The following is a 22,203-nucleotide window of genomic DNA, read 5'->3' as shown; positions in this document are numbered from 1 at the left end:
AATACCCTGGTATATGTCACCGCTGGTGCCCCATCCATCCTTTCAATAAAAGGGAAAGCGTCATCTATTAGACCTGGGTTGTTTTTCATCAGGACCGCTCCAGCTTCATACAACTTGAGCTCTTGCACATTATCCTTTGTGCCTTTCGTTGATCCTCATCAGTGTTGGTTGACCAACACCACGGCGCTGTCGCAAGAGCTTGTTACGAGATTCGCGATCTGGCCTAGATGCCGAACTCTTGTCGCATATTGACAACGCCTGTCCCGTCAAGTTATAAAACGACTAAATGTCAACGCCGGCAGTACGTGGCCCGTTCCTCTGTCCATACCCATTCCTCTTCGATCCTTGTTCCTAATGTTGGCATGTCCTTGTCTATAGCAAAAAGCAAACCTTGCCCGGATTAGAGATAATCAGAGGAGATCCCGGGCCCGCAGAAGAGAGTATCTCCAAGAGCTGGAGCAACGACTCCGAGTGTATGAGTTGCAGGGTGTCGAGGCGTCCTCAGAGGTGCAACATGCTGCGCGGAGGGTTGCAGAGGAGAACAGACAACTCCGTGGTCTTCTCAACCGACATGGGATCAGCGATGATTACATTACCAGTTACTTGCACTCGGGTACAGCGTCGCAGACCGATCCGACAGCAATATCGCACTTCACCCCCAACACTCACAGCGATAGTGTCCAATCCCTTCAGCAGGTTATAGCACCCCGGAGACCTACAGCTCTCGAGACTGGCGTATCTTACGGCCTCCCTCCGCAGGAAAGCCGTGAACCATCTATTGCAAGTGGATCTACAAGCAGTTCTTCTATATGGGAATCTGGCCAAGCTATCCAGCCACCTGCAGCATACGCCCGGCCACTTCCCTCCAACGTCCCTACACCAGTACCGAGGCAGTCGATAACTTCATCAATGCATCCCCAGCAATACACCTCTCAAATGTTCCCTGATCCTCAAGTTTCACGGACCGAAAGCTATCACGCTATTGCTACCCCTGGGTCTTTGATGGATGATCCCCGGCGACACAGCTACTCTGTGGCACCCATGCCTGGGGATGTCTCGTCAACGATGGGTTATAGCATTCCCATGAACTCCTTTCACAACCCTGTAGGACAAGATGGTGGCCCTTCAGGACCGTGTTGACTGGATGGCCAACCAGCAGAGAGCTTTTGTCCGACCCAATGGATTTCGTTGCGCCCGGTGGCCTCAAAATCCTCTGCCATCCACATCGAACAGGTACCGACAAGTAGCCTCGCGTTGATGCAATTTGCGTGAAGTTCAAGGGGTTTTGATACAATCGCTATGCATAAGCTCCTTCGACCTATCGATAGACTTGACCTCGCGTTTTGGCGGCGACGTACATTTCCCCACATATCGATATGGGTTTCCTATCGGTCGCCTATCTTCTCGAAACACTCAATATTATCCAAGATTGGTATGCGGGTGGTGTTCCACGTCTTGCCATGGCGAACTGGGTAATGAAATGAAACCTGGGAGGAACCTATGGATGAACAAACAGGAAACCCAGCGGCAAGACTGAGTTCGACCATACGATGATGTTCCTGTAGCTTTGTCCTCTACAGACAAAGATCTTATTGTTGGGATGTCTTGCAGAATTCTTGGAACATAAAGCAGAAGTCGAACGTCGACAGCGACAAAACGAACAACGAACCCTAAGGAACAATGGGTCTTTCATTAAGTCTCAAAGAACGATTGCTGATAGGGCGTTAAGGATAGGAGATACCAACACATGCTATTTCTCATATCGAATATTAATCAAATAGTCTCCCGAGCCGACCGTTGTACGATCATTCACTTCAGCATTCGCATCCTTGATACCGTTCACGACTTCACAAGTTGACAACTAAACATTTATGGCAATGCTTTCTGCCAATCTGGAAAAGCCGATAGGAACAAAAAAGGAAGAGCTTGACCAGTTCATATCAGCACCACCTCTTGACGAACAGGCAGTCGAACAATCTACTGAGGACATCTCCAACACTTTGCGCTGTGCGGAACATATGTCGCCTCACACCTACAAAACCCCTCGCCGACCCGGGCGCAAAGCATTTACAAACATCCCAAGCCCTTCACTCGGGAACGGTCACATAGCTGTGGATGAACATCCGAGCGATAGAAGACTGGGCATCCCGTTGACTTATCCAGTTGAGGGCATACCGCACATCAAACTATTGGTTCCAATCCTAGGCTTATCCACTGTCAAGGCAGATCACCAAGTATCAAAGAAGGATCAAAGCAAGCTACATCCAACATGGGTCAGCAAGCCAAGAAGAGGAAGCACCAGGAAGTCTCAGTTGAAAACGGGAGTTATGATCCGTATGACACAGGCGAAAATACCTCCTCGAGGTTTTCAGATTGGTTCGAACTCTTTTCAATCTTTCGAACTCGTGTCGGTCGAAAAAGATTCAAGCCCTATATTTCATGGCACAAGGAAGAGGAAGAGAGAAGGACGCGACTTTCTTCGACCTGCAGCGAAACACCTTCAATCCTGAAGCCGAGACTTGTTGGTGGTGGTGAAGAAGAAATGCTGCCTAGATATGGTAGGGCACCGGAATATACGTCGAATGAGGTGAAAGAATCCGCTGACACATGTCAAAAGCATGCCTACAACTTCGACCAGATCCTTGATAGTTTCAATTCGAAGACGGCTTCAGAAACAACAACGGCTCCGGAATTCCCTGAACCCGTTGTGTCACATGATTTGAACGCAAATAGAGCGTTTAGCATTGACGAGGTCAATGCTGCCGTCGCTGTTTTCACCCTTGTCTCTGACATTTGCAGATCTCGTGGAAGACTGTCTACTGAAGACCAAGTCATACTGCGTGATGCCTTGAAAAGGATGCCATACCTCTTGACCTCTATAGGACGGAAAAAGGAACCCAAACAGGCACTCATGTTTCAGATAGAGGTCTACGAGAACCCCGCATCCACAAGCTGGGGATCTATTGAAAGCTTCGACACTTTGCAAAATTGGTTAGAATTGCTTGAGAGGTTTGACAACTGTGCGGAGCTGTATCCAAGCAAGGGACCAGGAGGTATGTTTATAGTATGAGGTGGCTTGTTGCACGGGTTTAGAAACGCCGGAAAGTAGCCTGGGACTGATCGAACTGCATTGCGTGGGATATCAAGCATTTAAGAGGCGTACCATGACGATACCCTTTGACTCAGGTGGTATATAATGAATTTTGAATATTATCGAACTCCATACCCTGCCCATAACCCCAAACCCCAAGTTAATTCCGTGAAACAAAGCCACATTTGTGGCCGGTAGATATGAAAATAATAGACAATGGCAAAATAGATGATCACAAGAAGTAATCCGCGACTGGCTTCTTGGCAGGCATTCCTCGCGAATCTTGTGGTGCAGCTTGGAAAACCCTGTATCGCCGCGCAGGACCGCTCCTAGGAGGCATACCGCCCTCCATCATGACTCCAGTACCGCCATCGCTTCTGCTGGGTTTCCCACACATGACGACTGAAGACGACACATACGGTGGCTACTGCAGTCCCAAGGACACACTTCTTTTCCCAGCGGTAGCAATAGTTCGGAGCAGACCACACAGTGACGATAGAAGCATCGAACATTTCCTTGAATCCCTCCATGACAAGCTGGTGCGCGCGGGCAATGAGACTCAGGTCGTTTCGATGGTTGAACACCTTGACGATATCAGCTCCAAAGAGGAAACCTGCACCTCGTGGGGAAAGACCCCAGCCGTCGATCTCGTCTGGGTCGGACCAGAGTAAATCGCACATGGCACCTTCATGGGGGACTTCTTGTTTGCGGTCAATCAAGCGAATCTTGTCAACTGTATCGACCAATGGACTCAAACCGCCATGAACACAAAGCACTGCTCCGGCTGGATTTCCCACCGAGCCACCGCTTGACCCTGAAGCGCCCGATCCTGGGGGGCCTGTCTTGTCCATCGCTGTTCCACCTGGGCTTTGGATCTGATCTTGCGAGCTATCATCTGGCCGACGTCGGGGGAAACGGCTCATTATAGAGCCATTCTGGTCGCAAACCTCGATCTCAGTTTCGTCATCGACAGGTTCCACCCCAGGCGACATGGTGTTGGAGGCGCCCAATACGATCGCACCAAGCGCCAGGTAATCAAAGATGTCGCAACAGTAACGCCAAACATTAGCGCTGCCGTACTTTCTTATGCACTCATCGTAAAAACCGTAGACTGTGGTGATTTGACGAGATTCGTGGTTGCCGCGGATTAGTGTCATCCTATCGGGGTATCGAACTTTTAGGCAGAGCAAAAGGAGGAAAGATTCCAGTGAATAGAAGCCGCGATCGACGAAGTCACCTAAGGGTTTTGATTAGAGGTGTGAAAATTGGTTGGATGTGATTAAGATTGGTCTTACCCATGAACAGGTAATTTGTATCTGGAACATCGCCTCCAACTCGAAAGAGCTCCATCAAATCGTGGAATTGGCCATGAATGTCACCACATATCTAATAAGAGAATCAGAGATTGCTGGGCCTTCATTAAGGCATGAGGCATACCGTTACTGGTGCCGATACAGTGACGACGTTGCCCTCTTCTATTAAAAGTTCCCGAGCTTTATGACAGAGCTCGCGGACTTGCGCTTCCGGAATCGGTCGGCATGCGCGCAGCTGCGCAATGGCCCTGAGAATGAGTTATTAGCTCAAGAATCCGAAGACCGGCGATCGGGCGTTCAGCCTCACTTGTCGAGGTCGCTCATCGTGAAAAAGAAGAGTTGGTGGGCTGGCACGTGGGGATGCGCGCGCCGCTAATCTTTAATCCTAAGCCGTATCAAAGAAAATGATCATAACATATCGTGTGTAGCCGGGAGTTGTCATGCGATGCGATGCTTGCGATGCGACGTGATTTGAGCTGAACGCGGGGATGACTTGAAAGCTGGTCGCGCGTGTTGGTTGTAGTTGGGGATTTGGAGATTTCGCGATTCGCGGTGTTGAGTGACGCTCTTCGAGGTGGAGACACACAACTGCCCCACCAATGAATAACCAGAGGTCGGGCTTACATAGAGCCGAGGCCGAAACAATCCCCTTCCGCCGGTAGCCAATGAGAGTCACATCATAACTCAGGTTTGGGTGAACCTTTACGAATTCTGGATCACCACCACAAATCGCTCGATACTGTCGGCAACGTTGACCTGGTCAATGCTTGTCTGGAGGATGATGCTACAGTTGTCATGTGAGTTCAATGGCATCTGGAGCCCATTGAAACACCCGCTGACGACCAATTGAGACCTTTAGAGTCCACACTACACCAAACGACCTCCAGACCTAACCAGGATCATGCCACCACTCCTTCACCCGAAATCTCGAATGACATCGTCGCTCTTCGCAACGACAGTCGCCGCATGCTTTCTAGTCGTCACGATTCCGCATTTGCTTCCTTGCCCCGTACCCCGGGCCCGCTTCGCCGATGGAGATGTTATGGTTGACGAGAATGGCCGACGAATGAGATGGAAGAGGAAGGATGCCAATCCCAAAGTCGAGGATGGGATTGTACAATTTAACGATGTGGCGAGCGACGAGGCAGAGAACGCACAAGATAGAGCAAGGAGGGAATGCCCACTGCCGAAGCCGGGAGGTATGCTGGGCGAGTGGTTGGGATTTCACAAGAGCGACAAGGAGACTGGACGATGACCGGCAAAGAATGAGCTGAATGACCTCAAACCTGTATATTGAGCGTGGTAGCTCCCTTGGTACGCACCTGGATGCTTGAATGGCACACAGGGCGGCTCCCATGGGTTCTGTCTGATATGAACTCCGCTGTGATCCTACAAAACATGGGGAAACCATTGAAACGGATTGATAGAAGAGTGCGGTTCTTGGAGAACGGGAGTAACTGTCACTGAAGGATGATATCCCTCCTCGAATCCCAGGCCCTAGAGGACAACCTTTGTTGAAACATACCTTAGCTATGCCTACCCAAGAGCCATAAATCAGAAATGGCAGGGGGGACGAAAAATCATAATTAGCTACTCGTCATACTGCATCAGTTTACCAGATAGCCAGGATGTTCCACTTGGTTGAGAAAGTAGTTGTGGAATGGCAGTGAAGTCGGGATAAACACCTGCTAAGATGGTTTTTCTAAGATCTGATTGGCTACATTTCTATCTTGCGGAGAAACACACACCTCTAGGTAATGCAAGGCAAGGTACCTAGAAAAATAAGCTCGCTACAATAGAGATAACCCCCATGAAGTCCAGAAAGTATAGGCCAGAGCTACTATTTGTGTAAGTCAAATATAGTAGTGAGGAAGCTCTGGGATCAAGTGCATGAGATATCCCAAAATAGCCCGCTCAATTTGGTGGTAGCAGAATACGTTAGCTTGGACCTAACACCTGTGGGGTTAAATCAAGGCTGAGGGACGATCGGAGAATTGAAGATGGTGACAAGCGGCAAGTGAAGTTTATCTTCTCTGCATGCTTTTTGATGAAATCTGATCTGATGTCATGGACACAAGTTTCCTTCGAAAGTTTGAAAACTTGTTGATACGATGGGTACTTATATATCTGGTTCGCGTGATTGCGGAACATGGGATTGTGTCGCGTGATATCCATTGACCAAAACCTCGAGATTTATTCGCGTATCCGTATCAAAATCAAGTCTGGGCACAGAGACCCTGTTGCTCCGTGCCTGGAGCCTGTCAACCAAGGATCTGCGTTGCTGCAAGGAGGCAGCCAGAAGGCATGCAACGAGAACTAGGCTTTCTGGGCACGACTGGGGTTGATAGGTTGGCAGGGGTATCGTGCGAGGATGAGAGACAATGCTTACAATGCTTAATACGGACAATAGAAAATGAGGAAACAAAACCTAGGCTGCAATGAACCCTCTAAATTATAGAGTATACTGGCCGAGAGCGATGGACCGTTTGGCCTCGATGATTTCATTACACAGAAATGCATGCATCCATGAGGAACAAAGCAAGAAACAATGAATGCAAACGACCTGGAAGCGCCTTGGCGGCCTATGACGCTCTAGCGCTTCCAGAGCTCAGCAGGTAATCTCACCCACTAACGGTCAATGGATGACGCCTTGGGGGTCCTGACCCAGCCTGCACAGACCAGACCATGGGCGCGTCGAAACGCCCGTCAAAAGCCTAAGGACGGGGATCTCCAATCTCTAATTTCCCAGTCTATTTCGTTACCTTCCGTTCCAACTATTGTGATTTTTTGCTGTGTGTCGTGTGCGTTTTTGTCTTCATTACATTTCTTGAACTCCAACCGTTGACGGTCACGAATCCGATTTTCCTAATTAGTACCTTCTATTGTATGGTTTTCTTCTGTAAAACACAATAGGCTCGGCTCTCAACTCAACCCACGTGTCGCCGGCTCAGCCGCGCTTTAACAAATCGACTGCCATGCCAGTTTGTCCTGGGTACGCTTTGCGATCGCCCTCGCCGGCTTCAATATCCGGCTGAAGACATAAATATTGCGATCGTTGGCTTCGTCGCCGCCGCCGCTGATTTCACGTCATGACTTCTCCCTCTCCTCCACGAACTGGCACTGGCACTGGCACCTATCACGACTCCCCACGGACCTATGATTCAGGTCGTACTTTGAGCAGCTCCGTCGCGGGCAGGTCTGCCCGTCTACGCCCCCCTCGATCCCTCCCACGTAAGCGATTTTAGAACTCCATCGCTTGACTTCTCAGCTAACCCAAGTAATAGCCTGGATTGATTCATGGGACGACAAACATGGCTCAGTAAGCGACGACCAACTGCGGCTACTCCGGCCTCCCACTCGCGCTGTCCCACCACAACATAACTCGTCACCAAGTGACCCCAAAAGACGAATCTCTAAAGATGGCTTCGTCGATCCGCAAGATCCTCTTGCTGGCCAAGGCCAGGAAACGAGAGGCAAGATCCCCCATTTTATGCGCTACGGCCGCGCCTCGATGCGTGGCAGGAAATGGGACCATCTGAGATCCGCAGAACCCGTCATTGTGCCAGGACATAAACCAGCATTAACCTCGCAGCCGAACATAGCATGGCAAGACTTTGTCCAATCTTCGTCGTGGGGTCGCATGACTAATGAGGACTCGAAAGTGGTGGATGTTGAGGCTCTAAACGACCTACAACCAAATTTCAACACACCAGCCCGCCACCCTTACGATGCACAAGAAGCCAGGGTCTCACGGAAGAAGAGGACGCTAGCTCCGTACAAACGTTTATGGAATATAGCTATTCGGCACTCTCTCGCTCCTCTGATGTTTAGACTGAGCGTCATGGTCACTTCTATCATTGCCCTTGCTATTGCGGCGCGGATCCACCTGCTTGAAGACGTTGATAGCACAGATTCAGCTGAGGAGACACAATCCATAGTTGCCGTGGCCGTAGACTGCGTGGCTATTCCATACATTGGTTATATGATCTGGGATGAGTACACAGGCAAGCCTTTGGGGTTAAGATCTGTTGTCTCCAAGATCTCTCTCATTTTGCTAGACCTCTTTTTCATCATCTTCAAGTCGGCAAGCACAGCACTTGCGTTCGAGAGCCTTGTCTATCATAACTTGTCCGATACAGCAGTGAGGAGCTTGTCTAAGGCGCTGGCAGCATTCATGCTCATGGGACTGATTGCTTGGACGATGAACTTTGCAGTCAACATATTCCGCACAGTGGAACGCCTGGGAGGAGGTGAAGATGATGGGCTGCATGGTTAGAAAGGGAAGTGAGGGATGACTGGAGCAACGGACTCGATTTGGAAATTTAGGATACCCCTTTGAGCAGGGAGTGCTTATGGCGGGCCGGTTGGAATATATGGAACATTGATATCACGGTAGACCGTGCTTAGCGTTCATTGCTGCTCTCCTTTCTCTTTATTAGTATTACAGACAACCTATTACACGTGCTAAACATGCATGTTTCTTATATTCAGGAACAACCTTGGGTTGGGGAATGAGCCAAAAGAACAAAGCTTAATTCTGTGTCTGTTGCTGGAACGTGCAAAAATGGCTCTGTTTATCGAACTGGTACCAATCACTGCCTGTGAATTGTGTCCCGTAGTATTTATCACTCAGTTAGTAGTGCACGCTCATGTGTATGGCGCTGCAGGAAGAAGGTATATTACCAGGGTAGCTCTATCCACAATTACTTCATGCTTCACTTGGGAGGCTTCCACAGTACCTACTCCACCCCTGTTTATCGGAGACAACCCGGCCATCAGCCTAGGGCGGTATGTAGCGGCAGATCCCGACACTAAGCCCCTTACAGCAAGTTGCTCCTCCTGTTGTGGCCTGGCCTTGCCTCAGCCAACGCCTTGTCATATTCAGTCCAGCTACTGCGGTCTGACATTGACTGCCTGATCCTCTCCCGTCCTATGCATTTATTTGACTGTCAAGAATCACTTTATGGGTGTTTCTCTTTTTTCTTTTCTCTCTCACTCTTTCCCTCTGATGACTCATATGTCTAGGATGATTTAAGTTTACGGACTGCATTTTGCCTTGCCACAAAAAGCACAAACCCGACTTACCAACTATTACTGTCCATCCGAAACCGCCTCTAGGCTCGACCTTGCTCTCAGTCGTGCCTGGGTAGCTCAACATCAGCCTCGACAACATCCCCTCGAGCGTCGGACCTAATCGTCATATTCATCATCGTGTCGCATAATTGCGCTTCGGTTACAGCTCTATACGTTTTACTCCTTCTGAGCAAATCGACCTTTATCGACTCTGACGACATCGCGTCGAACCCCTCGAGACTGACCCCGCCTCCATCACCAGCACCTCCGTTGAACCGCCATCCATCTTCGCTTTTTAGCCCACCATGACCGCAAAGATGGGTGCCCCGAGTCAAATGCCCCCGATACCTAACAGAGAGGATATTGGGGCAACGTGAGTAGCCTTGTGCATGTTTAGACTATCAAGACTGACTCGAACAGATGGACCTATCTACAAGCTGGTATCTCACGCGTCATGAACGATCTCGAGCAGGGTATCGACATGCAAATGTACATGGGCGTCTACACGTTAGTCACCTTTACCAAAACTAGTATATCAGAAGCGTCTACTGACTTGTCACAGCGCTGTCCATAATTTCTGTACATCCCAAAAAGCAGTTGGCATGACTGGTCCTGCTATGCACAGTAACCACAGAGGCGGTAAGCCATTCCTAGACATGTATTTACGGCCTGTCAAGCTAACTGCTCAATAGCACATCTGCTAGGGGAAGAACTCTACAACAAGCTCATTGATTACCTCCAGCATCATCTCGATAGCCTTGTGAATGAAAGCAAGGCCCACACCGACGAGGCGCTGCTCGCTTTCTATATCAAAGAATGGGGGCGTTACACAGTTGCCGCCAAATATATCCACCATCTCTTCCGCTATCTCAATAGACATTGGGTCAAGCGAGAAATTGATGAAGGGAAGAAGAATATCTACGATGTCTACACACTGCATCTTGTGCAATGGAGGAAGGAGCTATTCGAAAAGGTCAGTGATAAGGTTATGGATGCGGTGCTTAAGCTTGTGGAGAAGCAAAGGAACGGCGAGACCATCGAACACGGCCAAATCAAGCAAGTCGTGGATTCCTTTGTCTCTCTGGGACTGGATGAAGCAGACCCCTCCAAGTCAACCCTTGATGTCTACCGCTATCATTTCGAGCGTCCTTTCCTCACTGCTACCAAAGAGTTTTACGTGGCAGAGTCTAAGCAATTTGTTGCCGAGAACAGCGTCGTGGAATACATGAAGAAGGCGGAGGCTCGCCTGTCTGAGGAAGAGGAGCGCGTTCGCATGTACCTGCATCAAGACATCGCCATTCCTCTTAAGAAGACTTGCAATCAAGCTCTTATCGCCGATCACTCCAGTCTTCTTCGGGAAGAGTTCCAGGTGCTTCTGGATAACGACCGTGAAGAGGATATGGCACGAATGTACAACCTTCTTTCGAGAATCCCCGACGGCCTCGAACCGCTTAGAGCCCGTTTTGAGACACACGTGAGAAAGGCCGGTCTCGCTGCTGTGCAGAAGGTCCAATCGTCAGAGGGCGATAAGCTTGAACCAAAGGTTTACGTCGACGCTCTGCTCGAAATTCACACCCAGTACCAAGGCCTTGTGAAGAGAGCTTTCAATGATGAGCCAGAGTTTACACGTTCTCTTGATAACGCCTGCAGGGAGTTTGTCAATCGGAACGAAGTTTGCAAGGCTGGATCCAACAAATCGCCTGAACTTCTAGCTAAATACACTGATGTCCTGCTCAGGAAGAGCAGCACCAGTATTGAAGAGGCAGAATTGGAACGTACTTTGAGTCAGATCATGACAGTTTTTAAGTACATTGAGGACAAGGATGTCTTCCAGAAGTTCTATTCGCGGATGCTAGCCCGGCGTTTGGTGCATAGCAACTCCTCTTCAGATGACGCTGAGACTAGCATGATCAGCAAACTAAAAGAGGCGTGCGGTTTCGAATACACGAACAAACTTCAGCGTATGTTCCAGGATATGCAAATTTCTAAGGACTTGAATAAAGATTTCCGCGAGCATCTTGAAGGCGTCGAATACACCAAGGCCGTTGATTCAACTTTCTCGATTCTGGGAACTGGATTCTGGCCATTGACGGCACCGAGCACTGACTTCAACCCGCCTCCCGAGATTGCGGCCGAGATCGAGCGCTTTATCCGCTTTTACAAGCATAAGCATGACGGGCGTAAGCTCACGTGGTTGTGGCATCTTTGCAAGGGCGAGATCAAAGCTGGCTATTGCAAGGCCAGCAAGACTCCGCCACCTTCCAGATCTCGATTTACCAGATGGCCCATTCCTCCTCCTTTTCACGAGAAGGACACTTACAGCTACGAGGATATGCTCAGTGCCACTCAACTGAGCAAGGAAGTTTTGGACCAGGCCCTCGCTGTTATTCTGAAGGCCAAGGTACTCATCATGTCTGGCGCGGCCGGTGAGAAGCCAGGAGCCGGTAAATCCTTCAAATTAAACTACGACTTCAAGAGCAAAAAGATCAGGGTGAACTTGAACCTCGGTGGTGTGAAGGAGGCCAAGCAGGAGGAGGCCGAGACAAACAAGACAATTGAGGAAGACCGAAAACTGGTCCTCCAAGTATGTATATCTCTTTATTTGTCAGGATCCATACTAACTACAACATAGTCTGCCATCGTCCGAATCATGAAGGCTCGTAAGAAGATGAAACACACCCAGCTCGTAAGCGAGACCATCAACCAAATCCGCTCGCGATTTGTTCCAAAAGTCGGCGATATCAAGAAATGCATTGAAATCCTACTAGACAAGGAGTATCTGGAGCGTTTGGAAGACGACGAGCTAGGTTACCTAGCTTAAACCTTTAGCTAAGTGGTATTGGTTCGAGGTCAAGTCGGAGAGCTTCATCCCAGCCTCCGCATATCGCGATTATCAAGCCCGATTTATTATGTATTTCCCGGGGGCATAGATATCCGGGGCTTTCGGCGGTTATGAGCGTCTCTACTTTCTTAATTCCTTCGGCGTGGTAAGAGAGTCTGACGGGCAGACATGATGAGAAATGGGGCTTGGTAAACAATAGATGATCAGCAATTTGAGCATGTGGCTACCTCTCCCTCGACCCTCCCTAAGTTTCTTTCTACGTGTTCATTCACTTATTTATTCTCTATGTTTTGGGTCTTGATGATTTGGTACCTTGGGCGGGGAGAAAGTTGTTTGCAAAGGAAGAATCAGTTGGCTTGGGATCAGGGACTGGCTGCAAAAAGGGCTCTGTAGAAATGGACTGCTGAAAGAAATAAAAAAGGTCTCAGCGGACAAGTTATAAAAACAGTGCATGTAAAGGACTTATTTAAAGTGAAACTATTAGCCATTTCGATCTTTCTATACTGTAATATTGCATGGCTCGTTCAATATTAATTACAAACTATATCAAGACACAATGGGTGATATATATATACATAATGCGGCCAAAATCGCCCGCTTTGATTACCTTTATATTCATGAAGCGGCCGTCCATATTCCCTGTTTTCTGGGCTTTCTTTGTTAACTTATCATTCTTTAGTCGTTACACCGTTCTCGTTGCGAGGAGGGCCTGCGCTTGGCAGTTTATCTTTCGAACCAACAACTCCCTCGGTCTGAAACCCATCGTCCTTCTTTTCGGGCACTGGTGGACCTGGAAGAGGCTTGTTGATCCCCGAGGTCGGCCGGCTGCCTGGCTCGCTGACTCCCGAGAGGATACTCTCGCTGAAGCTTGCTCCTCTCCCTGGTCGTGCAGTTGCATCATCGGAACTGCCACCTCGAGATACGGGAGCGCTGATCATCTGGTAGTCTTTGTCGATGGGACTGCTTGAACTCGAGTCGTCCATTGACTTGTCAGCCTTGGGGGCTGGTTTGCGACCCCAGCCAGCACCCCATCCACTTGTTCGGCGCTTCTCACCAGCCCAAGCTGCCCAACTCCCGATGTAAGCACCGGCACGCGCACCAGCTGATTGTCCTTGCTGTCCGGCTTTTGAAGGGTCTTGTCCGGCCGGCTGACTAGAACCGTTCAGCGGCGATGCTGCGCGAGCTTCTTCAGCGCGGCGCCGTTGTGCTTCACGCAAAGCTTCCATGTCAGCATACAATTTATTAAGAACAAAGGATGCCTTTTCGCGACCAGCGGCAAGATTCCGACCGAGGACTTCTTTGCCCTGCGCAAAACGCTCGTCCAGATGCAGTTCTTTCACTTGCTCTGCGATGCGACGCTGTACATCCTCGATGTTCAAGCCTCCTGCACAAGGGTGTCGAGGGTCGACAATGTCGAACAAATGGGAATCAGTGTTTCCGTTCCACATGCGGTAGTTCTCAGTGCGCTTCCAAGCCTCCACCCACTCATAACCAAAGTCTGCGACAGGATCACCCTCAACCTCTGGAAGGATGGCTTTGGGGTTGTTTGGGTTCACGTTAAGATAGTTGTGGTATTTGACGGAGGAGATAAGAGCGAGAATGTACTCTTCGAACTGGAGCCTGATAAACTCCTCGCTTCCGACGTATTTCAACGTCTTCGGCCTGCTAGGGTTGGCTTCGTCCCATGTCTCGTTGATCTCATGAGTTAAATAGTCTATCCACCTCCGGTCCGCAGCGGTGAGAGTCAAAGCGCTTCTGAGTGACGGAGAATTGATGACAACTGAGTCCTCGTCCAGATTGATGAGAATATCACTGTAGCGATCCTTCTGCTGCAGGAGAAGTGAGTTTGTACTGCCGACAATATAGGACTTTGTGCCAAAGTCGGCGAGAATATCAAGTTGTTGCAGAGGGGTATAGGGTCCAAACAAGCTTCCCTATTTGCTATCAGTTCCTGTTTGGATCGAGTTGTGACGAGACTAACCTTGCCAAATATCTGGAGTGGTAGGCCCATGTAGCAGAGGAGGGAGTTGCGATCACTAGTTCGCAAACTGGTAGGCTTTGATAGGCTTGTCTCGTAGCTGTTCAACTCTGGGTCTGCACTATCCTGCAGGTTGCGAATGAGGCCGGGTATCAAGGACAAAAGAGAAAATTGCATCATGCACAACCTGTCACATCTCGACCCAAAGAAGAGCATCTGGAAATACCTGTCAGCAATCTTCGTCACAGTGGGGAAAACCAGCAGTGTTACCTTCGGTTGGAGGAGGCAACACTTCAACAAAACCAAAGTTTGCCATTTGTATTCGTGTATCAGTTCACGAAGACTCATACCGAGATATTGGTCTCGGTCTACCTGGTCATTGAGAATGCCTTTGGATTTCTCATCTGCCAGACTCTCCTGGAATCTGCGGAGAATCTCAACATCGGTAAACTCACGCTGCGCAAACCAAGCCTGCGTGACAATACTCAGACGCTCACGAAGCATGCCGAAGAACTGAGGGCTATCGGCAATGACCACAACAGCCTTCTGGACAGTGGATCGCGTAACATCGGCAGGGCGATTGATGAGCTGAGACGAGTCAAGTTGTCGGGTGCACGAAATTCCAAACAGTGACGTAGCGGGTTTCGTCTCCGTCTTTGGGCGAAGCAGCGTAAAGTATGAGAAGTCCTCCTCGGATCTACACAGATTTCTCAGCACCATTCAGAAGTGTCAAAACCGCAATAAACAACTCACGCATGCGCCCCGTCACTCAAGGCCATGAAAGGTAGCAAAGACCAGCCATAATCAGCCGCAGGATCACTCCCCTCGTCTGCTCCAAACCAATTCTCGACTTCTGGGCCCCTTGCATGATGGAATCCGACAACAGTAACAAGCGGGATGAAATCGACCTTGGTAGAGGACGCAGGGGAGGAGGGTAGAATGGGTGAGAGTATGGGCTTGAGGTCATCGTGGGACTCAGGTGCGCCAAGACCGCTAGGAGGAGATTCGTCGGAGCTCATTGTGTGGTCTTTTTCTCTCGAGGTCATGCGCTAGAAGTCGGCCATGTAGATATCCAACTATCGTATTCCAGAAAGGATATGTATATAGTTATAAGTTGCTTATATCACGACGCGCGAGGGGCTGGTCGATCGACAGTTGAGAAGGTTCGTTGACGTGATAAGGGGGTTGCTTGACTCGAGCTGCAATGCCAGGGATGGAGGCGATTTTGTTGAACGTTGGACGTTGAGGCGCCCGAATCGTAGTGAAGTTGGATTCTAATTAAAGGTTCGATGCTGCGGCTTTCAGAATATCGATATATTTTGGCGAGATGTTCAGAGGTAAGACTTGTTATAGGGCGTGAGTATCAATGAAGGTTCAAGGTCGCATAGCGATCATGGGTTCCCCTCGACAAATGCGGTATCCAAACAGGACTTCTTGACGAATGGGTATTAAGTTTTCAGATAAGATAAAGGCCCGCTTAGTACCTTAGCTTCGCTTGTTTCGGACGGGATTGTAAATATGATGGACATCAATTCATGATGATGTTGAGAGAAGACGAAATCAAGAAAACAGGAGGAAAGAAAGGTTGAAATAGACAATGCAGGGTCAACAGCTAGCCGGGAGGATGGGTACTATCACGGGAAGGTTTCCCAATGTCCAGGTACCTCAGGTGCTAATATAGAGGGGCAGGTCTGAATAAAAATCACCAATTAAACATGCACGTCCCCTATATCCAAGATCAATGCTATCAGAATGGTTGATGAATTATTAATTGGACACATCTCCGCCTTTTAGATAAAGGAAGCATGGACCCCATTAGTTAAGTCTATCGTACTTTGGCTGCATTCGCACCTCGAAGCTGTTCTTCCGATCTATGAATGCCCTGAGCCAAAAGAATGACGTATGAATCTTTCCAATGCCTCATTCTCAAACGTCAGAAACATTCCTCCCACAGACCTCGATACTGGCTAAGCATAATCCTTTCTTCAGCTATGATTGGTCATTTGTATCCTTGTCCAATGAAGCAAGTCGACGTGTCTTGCATAATTTAGTTACTTGCCCAGTACCTACTAGCCTAGCAATATCGCCCCGGGCAATATGAATTAGCACGATGAGCCTCAGCTTCCGTCATCTGGCTCAGCCATCTCACAAGATGTTGTGGTTGTGGTTCGTGCTGCCACAGGAGGTGTGTGAGAACGCCTGATTGTTCAGAGGGACGGCTTCCAAACTACTATGATGTCCGGGCAATTTACCACAAATGAGATCTCGGAAGAGGCTGCAATGATCTTGATCTCTGCGCATATGGAGTACCACATCAATGTATTAAACCATACCTACTAAGGTAAGGTATCTTGTAAGCTGTTTCTATTGAGTGGCCACCTGTAGCCTCGAGGTCATGCATAAAAAACCGCTTATCTAATACTTGATCACCAAATGTCCAGTGTTAAGGCTTCAGAGATAAAGAGAGTAAGAAACTAGTACTAGAGTCAATTAATAAGTGAAGCACATTAACTCGTAGTCCTGGTCCATCACTGACATCGACAGCATTAACTGGGCCAATCAGTGTATTTCATACCCTCGCTCATATAAATCTAATCGATTGAGAGAGTTTCGACCACTCGATTTCCTTACGTCACGTGCTGGCTTCCGAAGGCGTTGGCAAACTCCTAGAGCAATGCACAAACGTCACGGTTCAACTGCCCCAATCTGATCGCACTTCAACATGGGTCTCGAGGAAATACAGTGTCGTGGCTTTGACCCTGAATATGTCAATGGGAAACTCATTAAGGCAAAGAAGTAGGAATGTAAGATCACGGTGGGTCAGCCTCTGAGAGGCTTAAGAAGTTCAAATTTTTGGCATAGGTGAGAATAGAAGGCCTTGTAAGTCAATGTTTTGACATCCAATATCGCTGAGCCGCCAGATCAGAGGACACGACCCCAGACTTCACTAATAAGCCATAGCCGACTATTCATTTGGTAGTTGACGGATGAGGCAAAAAACATTATCAAAATGGAGTGCCGTGCTGGGTTCCATTCATGCTTGGGCGACAAAGGGTTTCGTTTATTCCACAAACTTGTTTTCAGGCTTCACAATACGGTGATAGTACTGTACCGTCCACACTCGTGGTTAAAACGACATATCCAGCAATAACAACTTAAGTATAGCCAATTCATTTTAAATGGTCGAAACAAGAACAAATATACTTATTGCATGGCCCAGTGCCCTCCTTTCCTACATACTATATATGTGCCGCATTGGCTCAACGGCTGGGTTTTGGATCAGCAGCTTGGTAGAGAGGTCATGATATTGTATGTCGAGATGAGGCAGGAAAGCAATCAAGCACATGATGAGGCTCCCCCAAGATCAAGCAAGCAATTATAGCCCCAAAGTCCGACCGGCTGGGCGGAGTGGTTAGTGGTAGAGACACAGCCGAGTCATGCGTGGTTGTAGTATGCACATGTGGTGTCGCTCTGCGCTTTCTATATAGTAGGTAGATAGACATCACTACGGCTGATGTTTCATCAACGGCTTTGAGTAACACAGCTAAAGCTGGGGGCGATGAGGAAAGCAGAATTGACTGGTGGTGGTGAAGGTTCTCGATGCTTCAATGTCTAATCAGAGAGGTACGCACTTCTTCCGTGCGACATAAAATACATGACAGGGTCACCTAACTGAAGTGTATGTCAGATCAATAACATATCTTTCCCGGCTTCCATGGTTTACTGAGTTTCCCTTGGTGCAACTTTAACTTCCATTTCTCGAGGAAACTTTTAGAAATGGAGCATAATAAGATCAGGTAATCTTTCTGCCAAACCAGCTTTCAACGGTGCGTGGTTTTAAGGCGAGGCTTATTGGTGTGCCTCAGATATGGAAGCCTGGTGCATCGGTGAGGGAGATAGGAAGGGTTTGGGGCGTCGGCGAGGGTTTCTGCAGGCAAACACCAATGCAGCTTGGTACGAGAAGCCGAAAGGGATATGCAATAATATGTAAACATGGGTTGCATTAGCACTCCACTTTATCTCCAGGAATCCCAAAGGGACCCCTGTTAGAAAATTCCACTGACCGGGCTTCGTCTTTTGTGTTGCGGACGCTCTTTGTTTGGTCCCAGAAAACTCAATTTCCCTTGGCCTTCGTCTATGGGGCTGTTTCTTCATCTTTGATGAATTCTGCAAATTGATGAGACGAAACAAATTCTGTTTTTGACATCGCGTGGCACGGTGCGATTGTCTAGAATTATTTGAGGAATGCGGATAAATCCACCCAACCTTATTAGATCTCACGACGCTACGAGCAGCGCCCTCAGCGAAGAGTCTTGGGACCCAGATTGGGTGAGCCGTCATTAGCTAAGACAGCTCGGGAAACATGGGGAGGTGAGTCCCCTACAGGGGCCAGTAGAGGGAGACGTCAGGGAGTTAGGTAAAGTCCATCCAAGCCAGGCGGCCAGGCTATAGAGGGGCTGAGAGGGCTGGCATATGCGGGCGGCAAGACACTCTCTCCACTGGGTCCGCCGTCCCATCTTGATCTCGAAGAAGATTAAATGTCGACATGCATCGAGTGTGCAGTTTTCGTCAAGGACTCGAGGCGTCGAGTCTTCATGGCATTTCTAATAAGCTCTTATAGCCACTATCGAGTACTGGACAGGACCTAGCACAAGCTTTATGGCCAGCAGAGATCTCGCCAAGCCGCCGCGAATGAAGTTTGAAACATTGGCCAATTAGAATATGCTTTTGGCACGTTGATCAGTCCCCTACGGATTCTGCAGGAAGTGCAGGAGCGTCAATCCATGGTCGACTTACCCTTGTTCGGAAATAGATTGGTGACCAATACCGCCAGAGCCTGTGTTAAGCGCAATTTGAACCGGGATACGGACAGAGCTGCAATGTCCACCCTGAAAACAGATGAGTAGGTAAAAATAACGAGGGACGACAGAGGGCTCTACTGATAGATTCACTTTGAGCCGCTCTTATATCAATTGTGATGAGATGAAACCAGATATTTCAATTTAGTCTCACATCGAGTTGGCCATTCTCCGCGGCACAAGGTTTGACCTGGTCGAGACTCCTAATTACCTAGTAGTTGGGGGATCATAAATTTGCACGGAGCTCTTGCAGTGATAATTGCAAATAAGGTGGCCAAACAAGCAGCATCTGTAGTCAATGTCCTCAACAATGGGATGTCAGCGAGTCTTGCTCTGCTATGTAACATACCTAACGACCTTGGAAGGTCATTTGAATGGCATGATCTGGAACTTATTGATAAACCAGAGCCAGAACCAGTGCTCAAGTCTCAAGAAGGTCCCGATAGTCTGGTCAATGGTATGGTACCTGTGCTGGCTAATAATACACCAGCGGGGGAACGACAGATGCGAAAAGCCCACTGGCGATGGCCACGGTGTTTTTGCCCGAGACTTGTATCGGTTCACACTGCTTTTGAAAGATAGAAAAATGCGTACTTCTCAAGGACCACCACTCTGAAAGGAATAATAAGATGGAGATTTCCGCATTGTCATATAGATATGTTGCACGAGCAGAGACTTGAAGCCAGACAGATCAGAAGCGGCGTTCCTTCAGCTCAACTTTTCATGGTGCTGAAGTCGTTGGCAGTCGGACGTCCCTTATGTATCAGGACATCTCACTACGTATGTCAAACTTAGTACCCAGTAGGTAAGCAAGTGTGTAGTCTGTGGAATTGTGTTTTTGAAGATGCTCTATAATCCATGGAGGGTATTGCTGGTGAGGTTATTGAAATGGACGGCAGTATTATCATGTGGATATGAATGTGAATTTGTTTTTTGATCTCGGCGGAGAATAGCGCTGAGGTGAACCCCTTGGTCCTTGCCAGCAGCTGAAAGGTCTGCGGCGGTCCCTGCCTCCTGCTTGAATTGGATTGGATGTGGATGTGACGGTTGAATCGATTTTGCAAAGAAAGCAGGCGGTGGCACGGTTGGTACCGATTGATAGGTACTTTCCCTACTTATGAATGTTTACTCGACCATGCCTTATTCCGTAGGTGCTCAGTGCAATTTAACCCTGCACCAGCTCAATTCAGTTCAGTTCAGTTCAGTCGATATCGCCTCCAACTTTGGCTGATGGCGTTCATCACCACGTTTCACTTTAGAGTCAAACACGACAAGGTTTCGCTATTTGACATTACTTCCGCTTGCGCTACTCTGCCGAGATCGTTGCAAAACTCCCTAAAGCGACTCTTCCACGAACGGTCGAGTCTCTTTGTAACCAACGATATCCGGTTGTAGGCACTCTGGTTTGCACCCCTCGTTCCCGTTAGAACATTGTTAGGAAGTTACTGGCTGCAGACGCCCCTTCAACCTGGCCATACCACCAGCTTCAACCCCCCAAGCCCTCAAGGCTCAGAAGTACTACCTAGCTAGGCTCCCTTCAAAATCTCTCGTCTTCACTCGCCTGCTCACTGGTTCGCGTTGGCTCGCACACCCCTGTCTTCACTCCTTCTCCACTGTCGGCTCTCTCACCAATTGGCACAGCCCTCCGCCGACTTTGTCTCGTCATCGTCGAGGCTCCTTAGTGCCTTTGTACTCTTTAGTCTCGCCCACGCGCCCTGCCTCCACGAAGCTCCCCCAGCACCATACAGTAGCTGGTTACGGCCGACAATCTGGAGCGACAAGGCCCGTCCATCCATCTCTTTCTCTTGTCTACCCACCGCCAAACATTCTCCTTCCAGCTTTCAGCCTCGACGCTGCTCAGGCATATCTCGCCCGACTTCATCTTTTAGTACTTTTCAAATTCGCTCGCCTGTCCCCAAGAAAACGCCTCGAGGACTCTTTTTCGAGGGTTCGAGTCTTGTCCGCGCCTCCTCGCCCGTAACGATCCGATCTCCCCGATCTCTCCGTTCATCCTTGACGTGCCCGATTACCTTTTACTTCACCAACTTTTTATCGCATCTATTCGTCAGTCTTCCTCAATCTTTCAATCCGAACCGAGCCAGCATATCGAAATTCCAGCTACAAAAACCCTCACGACTGTCTACCTCCCCATTATCTCCACATTATACGACACCGCTTACTTCGCAAACCGTTGCGACCGTCATGCACGTCTGGAGATAAGCAACATCATAAATACCGAAGTGAACCTGTGCTCAGCACACCGATCACTTCCTTTTATCGAAGGGCCGTCTTTTCAGGTCATTTTGTGATCCGCCAAAATGGGCGCATGCATGAGCTCGAGTAATGAGGAGGCGGATCAGAAGAAGAAGAGTCAGGCTATCGATAAAATTCTGGAGGAAGACTCAAAACGATTACGGAAAGAATGCAAGATTTTGCTGCTAGGTAAGGGTGTCGAGGCGACAGGCGAAGCGCTGAACTCAAGCTCGGATAGTTAACAACTTTGGCAGGTTCTGGCGAGAGTGGCAAGTCGACGATTGTCAAACAGATGAAAATTATCCATCTCAAAGGATACTCGGAAGATGAGCTGTTCAATTACCGGCCAACTGTCTTTAAAAACCTTGTGGAGTGCGCCAAGGCCGTTATTATGGCCATGCAACAATTCGACATCGAGCCCCAAAACGAGGAGAACAAGGCACATGCGGAGTTCCTATTAGAATACCAAGCCGAGTCTGGTCCTCAAGCGCAAATCGATCCGAAAGTGGGCGCAGCGGTACAAGCTCTGTGGAACGATCCAGCGAAGGATCTTCTCATGGAGCATCAGACAGAGTTCTACCTCATGGATTCCGCCGAATAGTATGTTGAAGCATTTAATATCGAGCGCGGATTGTTGTTGACTTCCCTTGTTCTAGTTTCTTTCAGGAAGCGATGCGAATAGTATCATCAGACTATTTACCGAACGAAATGGATGTACTCCGAGCGCGAACGAAGACAACAGGTATCTATGAGACGAGATTCCAAATGGGGCAACTAAGCATTCAGTAAGAACA

General features: G+C 48.8%; 9 protein-coding genes across 19 annotated transcripts in view; 6 read left to right on the top strand and 3 right to left on the bottom strand.

Annotated features, from left to right (window-relative positions):
* Window positions 1-286: 286 nt before the first annotated feature.
* On the top strand, window positions 287-1,140 carry FOXG_06328 (uncharacterized protein; the record flags this gene model as incomplete). The annotated part of the gene is made up of 2 exons (XM_018384949.1): window positions 287-301; window positions 379-1,140. The coding sequence occupies 2 exons, from the start codon at window positions 287-289 to the stop codon at window positions 1,138-1,140; spliced, it is 777 nt and encodes a 258-aa protein (XP_018242124.1).
* Window positions 443-6,899, bottom strand: FOXG_06326 (protein phosphatase). 8 transcript variants are annotated; one of them, XM_018384940.1, is made up of 5 exons: window positions 6,153-6,491; window positions 4,712-6,092; window positions 4,529-4,652; window positions 4,387-4,477; window positions 443-4,328 (listed from the first exon to the last, which is right to left on the bottom strand). In XM_018384940.1, the coding sequence occupies exons 2-5, from the start codon at window positions 4,726-4,728 to the stop codon at window positions 3,421-3,423; spliced, it is 1,140 nt and encodes a 379-aa protein (XP_018242113.1). In that variant the 5' UTR covers window positions 4,729-6,092; window positions 6,153-6,491; the 3' UTR covers window positions 443-3,420. The 8 variants fall into 8 exon arrangements, with proteins under 8 accessions (XP_018242113.1, XP_018242118.1, XP_018242119.1 ...); XM_018384941.1 differs by adding an exon at window positions 6,794-6,899 and having other exon boundaries at window positions 3,098-4,328; window positions 4,712-6,739; XM_018384944.1 differs by having other exon boundaries at window positions 3,098-4,328; window positions 4,712-5,648; window positions 5,727-6,801.
* Window positions 2,270-3,070, top strand: FOXG_06327 (uncharacterized protein; the record flags this gene model as incomplete). Its single annotated transcript, XM_018384948.1, has 1 exon — window positions 2,270-3,070. The coding sequence occupies one exon, from the start codon at window positions 2,270-2,272 to the stop codon at window positions 3,068-3,070; it is 801 nt and encodes a 266-aa protein (XP_018242123.1).
* On the top strand, window positions 5,083-6,507 carry FOXG_06325 (uncharacterized protein). 2 transcript variants are annotated; one of them, XM_018384938.1, is made up of 2 exons: window positions 5,083-5,201; window positions 5,264-6,507. In XM_018384938.1, exon 2 carries the CDS (start codon window positions 5,306-5,308, stop codon window positions 5,657-5,659), a length of 354 nt encoding a protein of 117 aa, XP_018242121.1. In that variant the 5' UTR covers window positions 5,083-5,201; window positions 5,264-5,305; the 3' UTR covers window positions 5,660-6,507. The 2 variants fall into 2 exon arrangements, with proteins under 2 accessions (XP_018242121.1, XP_018242122.1); XM_018384939.1 differs by having other exon boundaries at window positions 5,256-6,479.
* A 200-nt stretch (window positions 6,900-7,099) lies between the features above and the next one.
* On the top strand, window positions 7,100-9,047 carry FOXG_06324 (uncharacterized protein). Its single transcript, XM_018384937.1, has 2 exons — window positions 7,100-7,635; window positions 7,689-9,047. The coding sequence occupies exons 1-2, from the start codon at window positions 7,494-7,496 to the stop codon at window positions 8,678-8,680; spliced, it is 1,134 nt and encodes a 377-aa protein (XP_018242112.1). The 5' UTR covers window positions 7,100-7,493; the 3' UTR covers window positions 8,681-9,047.
* A 228-nt stretch (window positions 9,048-9,275) lies between these two features.
* Window positions 9,276-12,850, top strand: FOXG_06323 (Cullin 1). 2 transcript variants are annotated; one of them, XM_018384935.1, is made up of 5 exons: window positions 9,276-9,850; window positions 9,898-9,984; window positions 10,040-10,116; window positions 10,170-12,061; window positions 12,110-12,850. In XM_018384935.1, exons 1-5 carry the CDS (start codon window positions 9,783-9,785, stop codon window positions 12,296-12,298), a joined length of 2,313 nt encoding a protein of 770 aa, XP_018242110.1. In that variant the 5' UTR covers window positions 9,276-9,782; the 3' UTR covers window positions 12,299-12,850. The 2 variants fall into 2 exon arrangements, with proteins under 2 accessions (XP_018242110.1, XP_018242111.1); XM_018384936.1 differs by having other exon boundaries at window positions 9,276-9,984.
* Window positions 12,039-15,951, bottom strand: FOXG_06322 (uncharacterized protein). 2 transcript variants are annotated; one of them, XM_018384933.1, is made up of 4 exons: window positions 15,051-15,951; window positions 14,568-14,994; window positions 14,301-14,513; window positions 12,039-14,253 (listed from the first exon to the last, which is right to left on the bottom strand). In XM_018384933.1, the coding sequence occupies exons 1-4, from the start codon at window positions 15,341-15,343 to the stop codon at window positions 12,988-12,990; spliced, it is 2,199 nt and encodes a 732-aa protein (XP_018242108.1). In that variant the 5' UTR covers window positions 15,344-15,951; the 3' UTR covers window positions 12,039-12,987. The 2 variants fall into 2 exon arrangements, with proteins under 2 accessions (XP_018242108.1, XP_018242109.1); XM_018384934.1 differs by having other exon boundaries at window positions 14,568-15,951.
* Window positions 15,952-20,781: 4,830 nt separating this feature from the next.
* FOXG_19222 (uncharacterized protein) lies at window positions 20,782-20,952 on the bottom strand (the record flags this gene model as incomplete). Its single annotated transcript, XM_018399422.1, has 1 exon — window positions 20,782-20,952. One exon carries the CDS (start codon window positions 20,950-20,952, stop codon window positions 20,782-20,784), a length of 171 nt encoding a protein of 56 aa, XP_018242107.1.
* FOXG_06321 (guanine nucleotide-binding protein subunit alpha, other) overlaps window positions 20,887-22,203 on the top strand; it is a gene marked incomplete at its 3' end in the record, with an annotated part of 2,014 nt that continues 697 nt past the window's right edge. The window contains exons 1-3 of the mRNA XM_018384932.1: window positions 20,887-21,598; window positions 21,664-22,009; window positions 22,066-22,194. Of these exons, the coding sequence (XP_018242106.1) occupies window positions 21,475-21,598; window positions 21,664-22,009; window positions 22,066-22,194 (599 nt within the window). The 5' untranslated portion in view covers window positions 20,887-21,474. The remainder of the gene's footprint in view (window positions 21,599-21,663; window positions 22,010-22,065; window positions 22,195-22,203) is intronic.

The sequence above is a fragment of the Fusarium oxysporum genome, chromosome 2, assembly GCF_000149955.1.
Source record: "Fusarium oxysporum f. sp. lycopersici 4287 chromosome 2, whole genome shotgun sequence".
Taxonomy (NCBI): Eukaryota; Fungi; Ascomycota; class Sordariomycetes; order Hypocreales; family Nectriaceae; genus Fusarium; species Fusarium oxysporum.
This window is presented reverse-complemented; position numbering and strand designations above follow the sequence as displayed.